The sequence below is a fragment of the Typopeltis vanoorti genome, chromosome 21 (assembly GCF_054136105.1).
Source record: "Typopeltis vanoorti isolate ZY-2024b chromosome 21, IOZ_Tvanoo_1.0, whole genome shotgun sequence".
Taxonomy (NCBI): domain Eukaryota; kingdom Metazoa; phylum Arthropoda; class Arachnida; order Uropygi; family Thelyphonidae; genus Typopeltis; species Typopeltis vanoorti.
Window position 1 is genome coordinate 33,692,721 of NC_143569.1, and position 16,965 is coordinate 33,709,685.

The following is a 16,965-nucleotide window of genomic DNA, read 5'->3' on the forward strand; positions in this document are numbered from 1 at the left end:
GGACTCTGGGATGTTGGTTGTTTAAGTGTGTTAGGAAGGAGTGGAGTGAGTCTGAGCCATGTGGCCAAATAGCAAACACATCATCCACATAACGAAGCCAAATAGTGGGTTTTTGTGGGGCGGAGTTTAAGGCTTTTTCTTCAAATGTCTCCATAAAGAAATTGGCCAAGGGTGGGGAAAGTGGTGAACCCATGGCTGTCCCCTCTATCTGTTTGTAGAACTTTCCTTGACAAACGAAATAGCCTGAGTTCATTGTGAACTGAAATAGGGCTGAGATATCGGGAGGAAACTTGGCTTGGATGAGCTCAAGAGTTTCTTTGAGTGGGACATTAGTGAATAGGGAGGAGACGTCAAAACTGACCATTATGTCAGTGTGTTGGAGTGTGAGGTTTTCTATACTGGCTTTAAAGTGGGCCGAGTTTATTATGTGTGATGGTGTGTTGCCAGTGTAGTGTGTGAGCGTTTTGGCTAAATGTTTGGCTAATTTATATGTGGGGGAATCGATGCCATCCACTATGGGACGTAATGGCACATTTTGTTTATGTATTTTTGGGAGTCCATATAATCGGGGGGGTCTAGAGTTATAAGGTTTAAGCTTGTTGGTGACTTCCACAGGCCAAGAAGTGACTTTCTTAAGGAGTCTGTGGATAGTTCTAATTTGAGAGCTGGTCGGATTATATTCAATGGGGAGGTAAGTAGTACGGTCTCGTATTAAGGAATTTAGCTTACCTTTGTAGTCTTTTTGATTGAGTACCACAGTGGCGCTTCCCTTATCAGCTTTGGTGATTACTATTTTTTTGTTGTTTTTTAATTCTTGTAGGGCTGTATATTCGTTTTTGGATAAGTTGGATTTTGGAGGTTTGGCTTTAGTGAGAACACCGACTACATCCAGTCTCACGTTGTTGGCGATATGGATAGGCAGGTTGCGAATTCCACGCTCTATTTGAATCATGATTTCTTCAGCAGGAATCCTTTTTGGAGCTAGGGCGAAATTGTGACCACGTGAAAGTGCGGTGAGTGCTTCAGGCTTTAAAACTGCCGACGAGAGGTTGACTACTGTGTTAAGTGGTGGCTGGGGTACTGAAGTAGAAGTCTTGGTCAGGTTTTCGTATTTTTTTAAGTGCCGACTACGTATTTTTTCGAATTCCTTTCTTGCCGATGTGCATGATATGTCATGGAGTATCGACCATAGATCAAGGCCGAGTGTGTTAGAAAGCTCTTCCTCTAGCGCCCGTACGTTTTTGTTTTCGTCGGCAAGGAGAACGCGCGTCGCGGTAATTTGTTCTCTTAACAGGGCGAAGCTAGTGCGGTTATAAATGCGTAGAGCTTTCTCGGAAGTGAAACGGTGCTTCAATTTGACACAGTTGGGGATCCCTTATCCGCTCTACCAAAGACCAACCACTTCCCCTAGACCTACCTGGTGTATACCAGGTCCCTTGCAGCTGCAAATTGTCCTACTTTGGCCAAACAGGCAGAACAACAAATATCAGGATATCAGAACACCAAGACTACATCCGTTTTCACCAGTACAGCCGCTCTGGGCTGGCAGACCATGCCTTAGATACCCACCATAAAATTCGTTGGAAGAAGACAAAAATAATCCATCGCAGCAAGTTTAAATACGAAAGATTATTCAAAGAATCTTCAGCAGCTCTAAAAAACGTTCCTAACCTCAACAAATTTGGGTGCATGAAACTGCCCCAAATTTGGGAGACTTTCATTATGAGAACTTCAGCCCAACGGCCAAGACTACCAAATTAGCCCGCAAGAGGGCACCATTAGGACTTTAGGAACAAAATTAGTGTCTTAATTTCTTCCTCATTTGCTTTGTTAGTTCCTGTAGTGCACATACCATATCTTTATGTTCCTGAAGATGACAATGTGACATTGTCGAAATATAGAAGTGATTCATTAAAGTTATCTTTAATTAATTTACTTTATATGCGTTGTTAATTCCGTAAATTAATTACCAGTTATGTCTAACCAACGTATAAGTCTTACCACTAGAATCAGGAATGAGTAATAGAAAAAATTAAAAAAAATAAAATAAATGGATGGAACATGTTGAAAGAATGAAAACAGAAAGATTACTAAAACAAGCCTTAAATTACAAACCATTAGGAACATGCAAACCAGGACATCCTCTAAAGCGATTCAAAAGTGATTTCCAAGGCTTTTTCTGGCAAAACAAGTGTTCTTTGATTCTGGGCCTAATTTGAAAAGCATGATGATGATGGCCTAGTGCATAGATGGCGAACCTCTGGAACGCCTGCCAGAGGTGGCACGTCCGAGAATTTTGCTGCCACGTCAACGATTTACAGGTGATAACCTTTTATACGCTTATAAATTCAACTTTTTTAAAAATTGTTACAATACGTACAAATTAAATTTTGTTTTACACGAGAGAGCAGCTGTGAAGACGTGCATATGATTGGTGCTGTGTTAACAATTCCCTTCAACCGAATTCTATAATATCTGAAACTGTCATAACAACATTCGCTGTATATTTCTTAGTTTTAACACATTCATGATGGGGTGTCGTTTATCGTTTTGACGGAACTTCCCATTACTCACACAAAATTTCAACCCTTGGTTGAATTTTATTCCTGCTTGTTTTTTGCTTTTGAGCTGGAAGGTGAACTCACACATGCATTATATGTACAGTTACCATATTTTATTGGAAAAAATCAGAAATTGTTTCATAATAAATAAATAAAAACAGGTTGCGTTTATTTGTTTCACTAAAACTAAAAACTTTATAACATTCATTGTAAAATATAAGCATATACACAGCATTTTAAACAATCGTAGTATTACTTTAAAAAATTTAATTTTGATACTTTTCACAAGAATGAACGTTTTTTAATAAATCAGATTCTTGTTTTAAAAATTCATAAAACTGTATTCGATTCATGTCAAAGTTCCATTTGGTATAAACGTATGCTTTCAATGTTTGGAATTTTAATTGTTTTTTTTTTTTTCACTGGTTCACGTTTTGTTCACTAATGAAAATACTCGTTCATTGGGGGCATTAGATCCAGGGAGACATAAGCAAAATTCAAGAATTTTTAAAATGTTTTTTATAAGTTATGTGTTTATTTGTGCAATATTTAAAAATTTCAACCCATCTACGTCGGCAGGACTCGTCATTTTGTCACCATTCTTCGATCTTTACACTGGTGACATAACCTTTAATACACGAAACTTCATCAAATAGTTCACTGTCATTTTTGTTTAAGTTCCAGTGACTGGAAGTGAACAAAGCACTTTCCTCGATCTTCGCCTGCAGAGGGATTTCTCGTAGTAAGACCCAAGCAAATACTTCCATTTTCACAAAAGAGCTGTCCCAGTTATTTAAATAATCAAATAACAGGTTTGGTAAAATTTATGAATTGCATCTTTAAATATGTTGGCATCAATATTCAATTTACTATTTCAATTCACAAAATAAAGCACAAAATGGCCATTTTAGAAAAAAAAATCTAAAGGATTTAGCAGTGAAATAAAGGACTATCCTCTGAAATAAAGGACGTATGGTCACCGTAATTATATAGCATGTTTCAATTCATGGTAGAATTTTATTTGCAGTTAGCCCTCGTGATCTGTCGTAATGACATCCAGAATTTCAAATGCAATAAAAATAAACGCTTATTTCATGTAATTGAAAAATTGGACAATAGATGTCAGTTAGATACTGACATCTATTGCATCGTATGGTTTTTCTTGAGTCTCTACAGCATAGTTTCTGTGGGAGGGAACAATAATACTGCAATTAGAGACAGCTGGAATAAAAACTGCTCTAACTAATGAATCGCACTATTTGATGAGAAATACAGGGTGGCCATAAAATAACATTCCCTCTTTGGAGGCATCTGTAGCTAAAATCAATATACGGAATGAGACCAAATTTTATATTGAGACTTTTGAAGGCATGGGGAGATGATTTCTGCAAAAAAATGATTTAGTATGAAAAGTCGCCCACCCATAGGGGAAATTTTGGCACTGGTGAAGCTGAAAACAAGCGGATAATTACATTAAAGGCAGATAAAATGGAATAATAACATTTTGACGATGTTAGCGACATCCACGTCATTCATTCCAGCTGGATATGTGGCACATTACAATGATAATAAGAATAATAATAATTAAACTAAAAGAACAACTTGCGAGAGACACAGAAATTAATGTAGTGATGGAACTCACAGGAAATAATGTTTTTTCATCTGAATCAGGGTTCCCAGGACCATGTACACAATTTTAAATGTGCTGACCTTTCTTGTGTACAACAAATTGCATTTTATCTGATTTTAATTTAATTATCTGCTTGTTTCAGCTCTGCCAGCACCAAAATTTCCCTTATCGTCGACTTTTGGGACTAAATCTTTTTTTGCAGAATTCATCTCCCCATGCCTTCAAAATTCTCAATATAAAATTTGGTCTCATTCCGTTTATTGGTTTTAGTTACAGATACATCCAAAGAGAGTAAGTTATTTTATGGCTTCCTTATATATTACACAGGCTGCTAAAGCTTCTGTAGCTTATTGAGGGATACAATAAAACTACACTTCTTTTTCTTGTATCTGCAGTATAATGGCTGTTGCGGAGGACATGTTGTTACCGCAGGGAACGAGTTACTATCACCTCAGTGTGAATATGTTTAAACATTTTTTGTGTTCGAGGTAACATGCAAACTTTTTTGATGTATTTTTTTCGTAAACTAAAATCAAGGGTGCGAGTTATACACAAGGGCATGTTATATTTGAGTAAATACGGTCAGCATTTCTCCTACAAGTTGACATCCTTCTGCTGCTTCCCTGCTCAGCTGACTTCTATGGTAAGTTACAATGCATAAATATTTTTCTCACTACTGCTTTTTTTTTTCTAACCAACATCATTAAAATCAATTTAATAATACAATAATCAATTTTACACTGAATAATATTATAAATTTATATATAAATGTTATAAATAAAATAAAATATTATTTATAAAATTATAATTATAGGGAGCCTGTGTAGCTGAGTGGATGTGGTGTTTGCACACCACAGTGTTTGACTGAATGAAGGAAGACTTTCTTTTGAATCTAGTTGGCGACTAAGGAAAATTTTTCTAAGCTTTTTTCAACCGGTTCCTGAGTTAGTCAATCTCTGACACGGATGAGGGTTTTTCTCCTGGAAACTCGGGTTTTTTCATCCCGTAAACTGAAGAAAATCGACCGTAGAACCCACATTATTTCAGACATTAAATATGTTGTGTTAGGGTTAGGGACCACGAGATGGCTGCACATGTTGAGCCGTCTCTTCACTGTGTGCTGCTTAATTAGCCTTGCTTAATTAGATAGCCTTGTGCCATCTATCTCTGATTCAGTACCAGTAGAGATTGAACTGCCCACTCAGTCTTTAAAAGTTAGATAGGGCTAAATGGCCTCGCCTACTCCCTATGTATGGGAATAAAAAAGGCATTAGCTGATTTTTTTTTCTAAAATTAATATTATTTATAAAATATTATATAATATGAATTTATTAATTAATTTTTATTAATTTCCCCCTCTACTAAAAACTTCCCGGCACATCAGCAACTTGATATGTAAACTTTTGGCACGCGCTGGCACGACAACAACTCAGTTTGTAAACTTTTGGCACACGCACATAAAAGGGTTCGCCACCACTGACCTATTGTAACCATAAATACTGTTACAACTTGAACAGCACATAAACCTTTTATCTATCTGTAAATCATTTACAGGGGTTTGTATATGCTTTCAACACATACAAATCACATGTATAATGTGCAACCTGTAGCATTCAATATTCAAAATGTGATTTGGCCTTCACACACATTGTCCAAAGTCCGTGAAACCACATATTGATAGCAGCATGCACAACATCCAATATAAATATAAATTAAAGATGGCAAGTTACTTCATTACTCATGAAGTAACTTCATGAGTGGGCTACTTGTATATAGGCACTAATGATTTCACATCAGTTGCTTTAGTATTCCATAACGTGTTGTTGTATTGTATTGTTCCATTGTTGTATTGTATACAATACAATGGACATGTATAATGTGATGCATTATGGGAAGGGCCACTACCCAGACTGGTTTCAATGTTTGTTGAGATCTCATCAGTGGGAGCCAGTCCCAGGAGTGATGAGGTTGAAGTAATGCAGAAGTGAACTTATAGTAGTTATAAGAAGTTAATTTATTGTATAAATAAGTGAAAAAAACGTTCTACATCTATCTCTAATCTAGAGTATGTTAGTAATAAGGACACCTTTTGGCTACTTGTATATGGAAATATGACTTCTGCATTACTTCAACCTTGGTATCGCTTCTGGCTCCCACTGATGCACTTTTGCACTGAAGAGGGGAAATTCATTGAAGTAGTTTCCACGAAGGTAGTGCTGCTGAAGTGGACGTTTTCCATGAGGTATAAGTGGCTCTGCTTGATGGTAGGGTGAGCCTGTCGTTGGGCAGAGCCCCCACTGAGGGTTTCCTTCATGGTGGAGGAGTGAGCCTGCCGTTGGGTGGAACCACTGCTGAGGGTTCTCGTTCGTGGAGTGAGTCTGTCACTGAGTAGGACTAATGCTGAGTTAAATGATACTTTCGGTTATTCATTGTTGAGTGGTCTGGGAGATCGCACAAGTTTTTGGAGAGGTATCCCCACACATTAACATACCTCACTAAAGGTTGAAACTGGTCTGGGTAGTGGTCCTTCCAGTAATACATTACATTATACATAAGGAGATGTTTGTTGCATTATTGGATACTAAGGCAATTAATGTGAAGGTCATAGCTTTTATATACAAGTAGCCCAGTTGTGAAGTTACTTCATGCACAAACTTTGTTTACATTTGGATAAAGGATGAAACCAAGAATATAGTTTCTTGGCATCTTTAATTTATGGTATAACCAAGTGAAAAAAAATTTAAACATCCAACAGAAACACCTCCACTGCTGGCTCCAAGTCCACCTTCAGGCTGGTGATGTTGGGGTTTTGTTTCTTGTGGGCTACTCTCTTAAGCTCTAACCACAATTTGAATTCCAGTAGATTCAGATGAGGACTTCCAGACAGCCAATCAGATGGTAATATGTGGTCAGGCACATTCTCCTACAACTGCTGTTGTGTGGTCCTCATCTTGTGTGCAGGGGCTGAGTCTTTTTGGATGGTCCGCTGCCTTCTGTGAAACAAGGTGTTATTCAGGGGGCCATACCACATATTCAAGCACAGTGGCTTTATGCAGTTTGGCAGAGGTTTTGACTGCTTTCTTGCAGAAATGAAACTTAGATACATCACCTTCCACCAAACCATCACTGATTTGGGGTGATGACCTCTCTGAGTCTTGGATTCTATAGCAATGGCACATGCTGTGTGACCATCCAGGACATATACCTGATCGTTCTGGCAGTTAAACAACTCTTCAATGGTGAAAATCTGCTTTTCCATGAAGAGGATATCTCTGTGTCTTTGTTTACTTACTGCTGGAGTTGTGCCTTTTGATTTTATTACCCTCTGCCACATAAGTTGTGGTGTTAGGATGTGTACAGGCAGATGATAGGCTCTCACTCCCAGGTCATTAGGTAGTACATGCAACATCGTTCTTTTTGAAATGTTCATCTCTCACGACATCACTTTCTTCTTTCTTGCAGGATTATGGCGAACACTTGCTTTCACAACCTGTTGCATCCTAATGCAGTGTGGTCGACTTGTTATTTGGCAGTCAAATACATCTTCTGTATTGTTATAACAGTTCATAATCCAATTTGCAATAATCCTAGTACAAGCAGCCCTCGGTTTATGCCTCAGTTCTGTTCCTGGAAAAACGGGCATAAACCGAATCGGCATAAAACGAACCCAATTTTAATGGGAGGTATTTATGTTCCGCGCAGTCAAAAAATATGCACATGAAGTATGTGTAACATTATTATATTTAAAGCTTTGATAATACATACATATATATTTGTTAAAATAAAATTATTAATAACAAAAACAAAACAAAACAAAATTACCGTATATACAAAAAATATGAAACTTCGAAAAGATATTACATATTTCTATGTTGAAGTTCCTGGTTTCAGATGACCCATTTTTTTTAAAAAAAATATCCAGTGTTAACTGCCTTGATTTTCTTTCTTTAAGAAGTTCAGTGAAAGGTCAAATAGATGCGATTACAGTCCTTTTTGCGTTCGCACTCCGTTCCCAATCGTGGTCCATTTTGCAGAGTTCATCAGTCAATGTCTCTATGCTTGCAAGGATACACTGTAAATTGGCCGTTTTCATATCTCTCAGAGGACCTTCTTCATTTTCTTTCTCCTCCGTTGGATGTTGATTTAATTGTTTGGCTAATTCTTTTAAGTCTTCATTTGAAAGTGGTTTATCATGGCTCTCTAAGACTTCTGTCACATCGTCAGCTGTAATATCGTACAATCCCACTTCTCGCGCAAGCTTGATAACATCTTCAATAACATTCTCCTCTTGCTCTAATTCCTCGAAGTCATGCATAAATGCTGGAAGAAGTTTTCTCCATGCTCCTTTTAAACACTTTGCTGACACGTCGTTCCAAGCCGCCTCGATGTTGTTAATGCCCTTCAAAATATTGAATGATTGCCAATAGCCTTTAATAGTTTTTCATGAAGTGTCCAAGACTCTTACCATTTCCATAAATGTTATACAGAGGTAATAGGCTTTGAAGATTGATATAATCCCCTGATCCATTGATTGCAAAAGCGATGTTGTGTTTGGGGGCATGTAAACAGCCAAGAGAAGCAATGCCTTGGCTGGCAAATCATTTTCTTTACAGAAGCAAAGCATGGTAGGACAAAAATAATTTTTGTGCCAATCTATAAAAACGTCTTGTGTAACCCAAGCTTTCTTGCTCCATTTCCAATAGAATGGTACACCAACATTGGTTTAAGCTTCAAAGTTCCGGAGACATTTGCACCCAACCAAAGCATAAGTCTATCTTTGGAAGCTTTAAAACCTGGAGCAGAACATTCTTCACAGGAAATGAAGGTGCGTGATGGCAATTTTTTCCAGTAGAGCCCAGTCTCATCAACATTAAAAATGGGATCAGGAGGATAACTTCCTTGTTCTACACAGTCTTGAAATTCTTTAGGAAAAGCAGCCACTGCCGCACATCTGCACTTGCCGCCTCGCCACATAATTTGACACTATGGCACTTACTTCGAGACTTAAATCTCATGAACCATTGCTTCCTAAAAATGTTTCTTCACCTCCATCTGTCTTTTTAAATTGTTTTTGCTTTCTCAGTTATAACAACCTACATCAGTGGAATGTTTTTCTGATTCAAGTCATCCACCCATAATGATAATAATTTTTCCATTTTTTCATGAAGTTTACCCCTGCTATGACTTACATGTTTTGCATTTCGTACTGCCGGATTGTTGCGCAGACTGTTTTATTCTATCTGCATTTTTCATAATTGTAGTAACAGTCGATGGAGGTAAGTTCATACTTCTACAGACATTAGTACGTGTCTGCCCATCTTCCATTCTTCGAATTACCTCCATCTTCTTTTCAAGTGTGATTGATTTCCGCGCCTTCTTAACACCAAGTTCTGCTAATTTTTCTGCACTTCTATTATCAGACATGGTATGTAATTACGTACTTTATCAATTTAAATACATATGTACATCAAAAAAATTAAATAGAACAATTAGGTAGATTCAACATTAAAACTAGGTTTGATGCATATACATCGTAGTAGCTTGGTAAACACTCAAACACTATAGTGTGAAGTTCTGAATGAAACTGAAATTGTATTAATTTATATTTTCTTCAGAACTTAACATGCATCTTACATTTTGGCATATACTGATATATCAGAAGTTACTTGTAGATTACCAGAAACATTAATAATTAAGAATATATTTGTCTACACTTCATGTTGTAATGCATTTACTAAATAGTTCATTGTTTAAACTTTGCTAAATTTGTATAAATACTTGTATATTGCTGGGAGAAGGCTAATCGGATTAAGTACCGATAGCCAGGAGCAAAACACGTATGCCAAGTACACGTGCATGTTGGAAGGAGAGCACGTTCCCCCACCACCACCGAAGAGCATGCTAGGGGAGATTATGGCGCTAGGTGCCGGGAGATGTAAAGTGATGTGAGCAAAGAGGGAAAAATTTAATGATAGCAAGGAATTATTGGGCACGGGATTTAAAAAGCAAAGCTTTTTAAATCGACGTTTAAACCAATGTTCATCCCCATTCCTTGGAAGGATCGTCGAAGCAGAAAGTGTGGGAGAATGCCAAGGAGTCCTTGGGAGATCGCCGGCTAAGGAATTGCCCAGCGGAGCTGAGTTCCTGATTACCACAGAGACAGCTAAGCCTTGCCGAGGCAGGTAGACAGCGAGCACCTGCCTTCGTCGTCGGAGATATATCCAGTCTGGACCATTCAGTGAGGTAATGCTGACCAAGCAGAACGGAAGGTGGACCTGGAGGTGATGTTATATCGTGATATGTGTGATGTTCTAATAGTTCCCCAGCAATTGGTAAAGTAGAAACTTTAATCTGTTTAATGAATGTATAAAAGAAGAAAGACTGATTATTAGTTGGACATTAAGCTTAGAAGGTTGTGAATTTTATGCAAGGACTTTAGAGATATAGTTTAAGAGGGCAGTGTAACTCTGAGACATGAAGGAAGAAATTGGGGTTAATTTTAATGTCAATGAATGAATAATCTTTACTATTGTGGAGTTTAAGCTCATGATTTACCTCTGATAGAATGTTTTAACTGAACTGATACTTATACATGCTAAGAGAGAGAGAGTAAGAAGGGTTAGATAATTATGTTTTTCATTGAGATTGATATTGAAGCAAGCATGTACCAAAGTTTATTTATGATATGTAATCTGACTAGAGTTTAATTAAATTGTTACACTCTAGTCAGAATGTTTTTTTACAACTATTGAATCTAAAGAAATTTTCTTTAGATTCAATAGTTGATTTACCTGATTTTGTTTTCTATTGCACCGCTCACAAATAATCGAACCACGGTGGGAGGTAATTTATAGGGGAGCCTACGACTGCAAACTAAGTTAGAGATAGATGAGATTTGAACTCCTTCATATAGTTCAAGAATTTAAAGATAGTGTGCTATGCTTATTCAAAAATCTAGGATTCAGGGTGGCACAGTATAATAGAAATTTTCCCTGAATCCAAAGATAGCACCAGCAAAGAAACAAAGGAATTCTCATTGTCCATTGGAAATCTCTTTATCTTCTGCCCACATGCAATATCCTTAAAGTTGTTAGCGGCCAGAGTAGAAGTTGAGCCTGCATAAATTAATGAGTTAGTGAGGTATAATTAAGATTCTGATATAAAGTTAGAATTTATGAGATAAATAACGATATAGATACGAAGTAAACTATATGAGCCAAGTAAGAAGAATTATAAGGAAAGTGGGGACATAACAAGTGCCTGCTAGCATCGTTTCTCAGTAAACCACACTACAGTAAGAAAGCATGCACAGGCAACTAGCGCTATTGTGAATCAGCGTAAATTGAACTGCCGTAAACCAAGGGCTGCCTGTAATCCTTAGTGTTTTTAGCATGTTGAAAATAACAGGTGTCTGCATTCCAACCTTGTGAAGTACTATTACAGCTAGACAACTCTCTGTCTCTCCACTGATGAACACACTAATGTTGGCTATGTGCAGAAGTTGTAACATTATGGCAAGACTGTACATTAGGTTTCTGTCATACCTCTTACATTAAACCTTATGACTAATTTAGAACTAAAGGCATTTAAAAAAAAAATAAAACATATCAAATTTCACATTATTTTACATTTAGAGATTTCATCACATGGATTATTTTATTCTCTTATTTTCAGAAAAAATAAAGTCAGAACCTGATGTATCTGAGGAGGATCTGATAATGACAGAAGAAAAAAGAATTTATAAGGATCCTATTACTAAAAAGGATATAATTGACCCTGTAAAAAACAAGTACTGTCATCATATATATGAAAAGACGTCTATCTTGCAACACATAAAGTCCAAAAGAAATGCCAAGTAAGCATTTATGTTGCTTAATATATTCTCCATGTATAGCGTTTTTGTTTTAATCAAACAAAAATAGTATTTAAATACAGGGTTATTCTTTTTTCTTTATATAAAATATTGTTTTTAGACCAGTTAATAGACAATTTTTTGTAGTGTTATTGAAAATTATCTTTTATAACTGCGGTGCTTAAGTTATAAAAGATAATTTAAGAATCAAAGCTGTATAACTGAGAGGAGACCTGCACATAGTCATTAAAGGAATGCAAAGAACCGATGATGGCTTCTAACCTTATGTCCAATCCTCACCTTCTTGTGGTGCACCCTGTTAAATATCTACCTGGATACTGAACGAACGAGACAATTTGGGATTTAGCCAACCAAATAACATTCTTATTGGCTTAAAACACAATATACCATGATGGTACAACATAACAGAATTTCATGTCGGCTGGGGCATTGCCTGATTAAACAAGCCCCCCCCCCATTGTTTTTGCCAGGGAACTGGGGAGAGTAATGAAAAGTCGGCTATTTGCTGATGATGCAAAGATAGGTAGGGTACTCAGGAATGCTGCTGATATGCAGTACTTGATGATTTGAATAGGCTGGAATTGTGGGCATGGGAAAATGGGTGTCAGTAAATGTAAAACCATTCACTTTGGCGTGATTAGATATCCAATGTCATATTCCGAGAGTGGTCTGAAAAGTTCTCGGCCTAACAATGAAAACACAAATTTATAATTTCAAAATTATGTTTATTTTTCAAAATCATCTCCCTTAAGACTAATACATTTATTCCAGCAATGCTCCAGTGTCATTATACCATCCTTGTAGTGGTTCTCAGTAAGATCTGCAAAATATCCCTCTACAACTGCAATCACCTCTTGATTCGCAGAAAACCGCTGACCAACCAGCAAGGAAGAGTTTTAGTTTTGGCAAGAGATAGAAGTCAGAAGTAGCCAAATCTGGGGGATAGGGCGGATGTTCCAACAATTCATAGTGCAGATCCCTTAATTTTCCCATTGCCAAAACACCTTTGTGGGCAGGTGCATTGTCCTGATGAATGATGATTTTTTCTTTTGCAAGCTAAGTCTTTTCTCATGAATTTTTTTGTCAAGTCTTGTTAAAAGATTGAATTAATGTTCCCCCGGTTATTGTTTTACCCTTTTCAAGATAATTAATAAACAAAATGCCTTTAGCATCCCAAAACACCGATGCCATGACAAAGTCCATTCCATCTTGCTGATGGAATGGACTTTGTCTTCTTTGCTGAACAACCAGCTTCTGTCTGCTGTTTGGATTCTGGTGTGTAATGATGAATCCAAGTATCATCCATAGTAATAAATCAATGCACAAAATCAGTTTTATTCTTGTTAAAACGCTTCATGCACTGTTCACAGATTTTCATGCAAGTGCGTATTTGATCTGCTGTGAACAAGCGTGCCACACGCATGTTGCGCAAAGTTTTTGAAATGCCTATAGTCTCAGCCATTTTACACACTTTGACTCTCCGGTCATCCAGTACTGTATCGTGCACTTGATCAGTGATTTCTGGTGTTGTTATACTTTTTGGATGTCCTTCACGTGGATCATCTTCAAGGCTGGTACAGCCCATTTCTTAATTGTTGAAAACGAAGGAGAAGAGTGCCCATAAACTTTTAAGAACTTTGAATGAATTTCTTTTGCCATTAAACCTTCTTTTACAAAGAATGTTATAACCTCCCGATACTCAATTTTATCCATTTCAAGGGATACAGACAACACTTTTGCTTCAGACAGCTGTATAAAACAAACTAATTGATAGAATAACTTGCAATTTCACATGAATGCTTATGACAGATGTACCAACTTAGAAAGAAAAACAAATCTTGCCGAGAACTTTTCAGAATGCCCTGTATTAGATGTTTTGATAACTTCACAACTGTTACATATAATTAATAAACCAGAATAGAAATGGTAAATTTGTTAGTGTATGTGTGTTGGAACATTACTAGTTGTTTCTATCAAGTCTGTGGTATCATGCATGTTATATCCTAGGTCCGTTGCAGTTACATTTTTGATGAAAGCAGACCATATTTGATGTAAAATTAAACCTTGATTTTTATTGCATTGTGTAGGGAACCATTGCATTCACATCATCATCATCAAATTCCTGCTATGTACCCTCAAGGGGGTGCACAGGAAATAATAGTACTACATGAAAAATTTACATCATTACTAACTTCCTATCTACAGTTTTCCTCCAAATAAGTCTGTTACTTTTCAAGACTCCAACATTATCAGATCTTATATTTCTATCGTCTAAGGCACTTTGTACCATATCAATACATGGATGCTGACAATATCAAGTTCTTTCCTAATATCCTCGTTTTTAATATGATATTGGTCTAGTCTTTGGTCAAGTGTTTTACTTCTGACCGAGCTCTCAGATCCATAAGTTAAAATTGGTTTGAACACTGTCTTGTATGCAGTTAATTTAGTGTTCTGACTAATTTCTCTCTTATTTCATATGAATTTTTCAATTGACTTCCTACCATACTAGCTTTGTTGATTCTGTTGTCTATTTCCATATTTAATTTACCATCTTCACTAAAAATCATGCCTAAGTAGCTGAAATGTTTTACTTGTTCCACAGGTTCTCCGATCACAGTGCAGTTGACATTTTCAATAATTCTGCCTATTCTCGTTGTCTTTGTCTTTTTATTGCTGACCTTCATAAGCATTCACAAGGTTTCTTTAAACTTACATGACATTTTTTGTTTGTTGCCCAAGTACTTGATGGCCTAGTATTTGTGTGAAATGCCAAGCCTGATTTATGCTCTCTTCTTTTTTTTGACACCTTTTATGTATTCAGACATGCAGATCTCTCCTGACCATTCTGTCTGGACTATATTTTGTCATGTTGTACCATCATTTTGTATTTTGGTTTAAGCCAATAGGCTTTGTGCTTTCCATGTGCTTTGAAATGCCTTTCAAAGCACATTTCAAATGCCACAAGAGCAGTGAATCTCATAAACACCTGTTTTTTCATGGGATGAGAGGTTTTGGTGGATGTGAGAATCTTGAATTTTTTTTTGTAAAGGTAAAAAAAGCTACTTTTATGCTTTTATGTTGTATACTTGCAGAGCAACAGCCACTTGGTCTGTGACATTCTTGATGTAAGGCAACATGATTGCATTCTTGAAATCTTGTTTAAGTAAGGCAGTTGCAGGAGATGTATTAAGAATTTTTCTGATCATCTTGGTTTCAAAACCATTAAGTGTGAGGTTCTGTTTCAGGTACTGCAGTTCTTTATTCCTTTTAATTGACATGCTTGATATGTTGTATATGCTGTCTCGTAAAGTTTTAGCCAGTCTCTAAGGAGGTAGAGGGTTTTTTCACCCGGAAACTTGGGATTTTTGTCCCTCAGAACAGGCAAACTGTTCAACGTGGATGTTCAACGATAACCATGGATGCTTATGACAATATGTGGAGAAAATTGTATGCATAGGGTCCTCACCACATGTCAACCATGACTATGGGTGAGTCATACACATCATGCTAGCCAACCTCCTGGTTAAGAGATGACACACAAATGGGATGGGTGATTTAAGATAATTTAATTACAAAAAGTTTTAATTAATACTGATTGGAGAGAGAGTTTCTGGTATTGATTCACATGTTTTAAGATAATGATTTTAAAAAAATATTTCAAGTTTCGCATGTCAAAAAGACTTATTCCCTGATGATGTATTAACAAAGGTGGTATAGAAAATAGACTATAAATAATTAAATACACATATTAGATGTTTTATCAGAACTTCACAGTTGGTACATATAAATAAATAACCAGAATAAAAATGTTAAATTAATTACTATATCCATGTTTTAACAATGCTAGTTGCTACTCTGCTGTCAGATGCTGTAGCATGTGCCTGTTGAATTCTAAGTCTTCAGCAGTTAGACTTTTAATAAAAGCAGACCAAACTTGGTGTAGGATTAAGCCTTGATTTTTGTTACATTGTATGGGAATTGCTGTGGATTCACACACAATGTAACAAAAAGAGCTATGATTGCTAAAATAGGAAATGAGTTTGTTTTGGTTATCTGTGTAGGGACTGGAGAAGAAAATAATGCTGGGAGATGAGCTTTATCATCAAATAATATCCAATGGGGCCTTATGTATGTGAATAAATTGGAAAGATTGCAGAAAAATTAAGCTGAAGCACTTTGTTGATACCACAAGACAAAACTGCTGTTTGTATGCATATGACCTTTTCAAATGCCTAGTATTTTTTGCTTAAGGGTCAAAGCTGTATAACTGAGAGGAGACTTCCACATAGCCTTTAAAGGAATGCAGAGAGCCGACCAGGGCTTCTGACCTAATGTCCAATCCTCACCTTTTCATGGTGCACCCTGTTGAGTATCTACCTGGATACTGAACGAACGAGGATGGGCTGGCAATTTCAGATTTAGCCGACCAAATTGTATTCCTATTGGCTTAAACCAAAATACAAAATGATGGTACAACATGACAAAATTTAATGCCGGCTGGTGCATTGCCCCAACTCAACATCACCAGACTTAAAGATCAGTACTATCAACATAAGAAGCTTGAATGGCAAAGAAATGGAGCTTGCTGAGGAATTAGATAAGTACCAGATCGACATAACAGGGGTGACTGAAACAAAAAAGACAAAAATGGTGAGATCTTTCTGAGCAATAAATACAAAATATTATATTCAGGCAGTAACAATCAAGGAAAAGGAGTAGCCATAGTATTCAACACACAATACGAGACCAATCTTCTTGAATGGCAGGCAGTCTCAAGTAGAGTAATGTCAGAATGGGGAACTGGACAATGAGACTTATTTGTGCCTATGGTCCCACAGAAGGTTCTACTAAGGTAGAAGTGGAGGAATTTTTTGATGCTTTAGAGAAAGCAACTGACA

General features: G+C 36.8%; 1 protein-coding gene across 2 annotated transcripts in view; it reads left to right on the forward strand.

Annotated features, from left to right (window-relative positions):
* LOC150094725 (E3 SUMO-protein ligase NSE2-like) overlaps positions 1 to 16,965 on the forward strand; it is a 114,078-nt gene that overhangs the window by 92,027 nt on the left and 5,086 nt on the right. For both annotated transcript variants that reach the window (XM_090411448.1, XM_090411447.1), the window contains exon 5: positions 11,866 to 12,046. In XM_090411448.1, the coding sequence (XP_090267574.1) occupies positions 11,866 to 12,046 (181 nt within the window). The remainder of the gene's footprint in view (positions 1 to 11,865; positions 12,047 to 16,965) is intronic.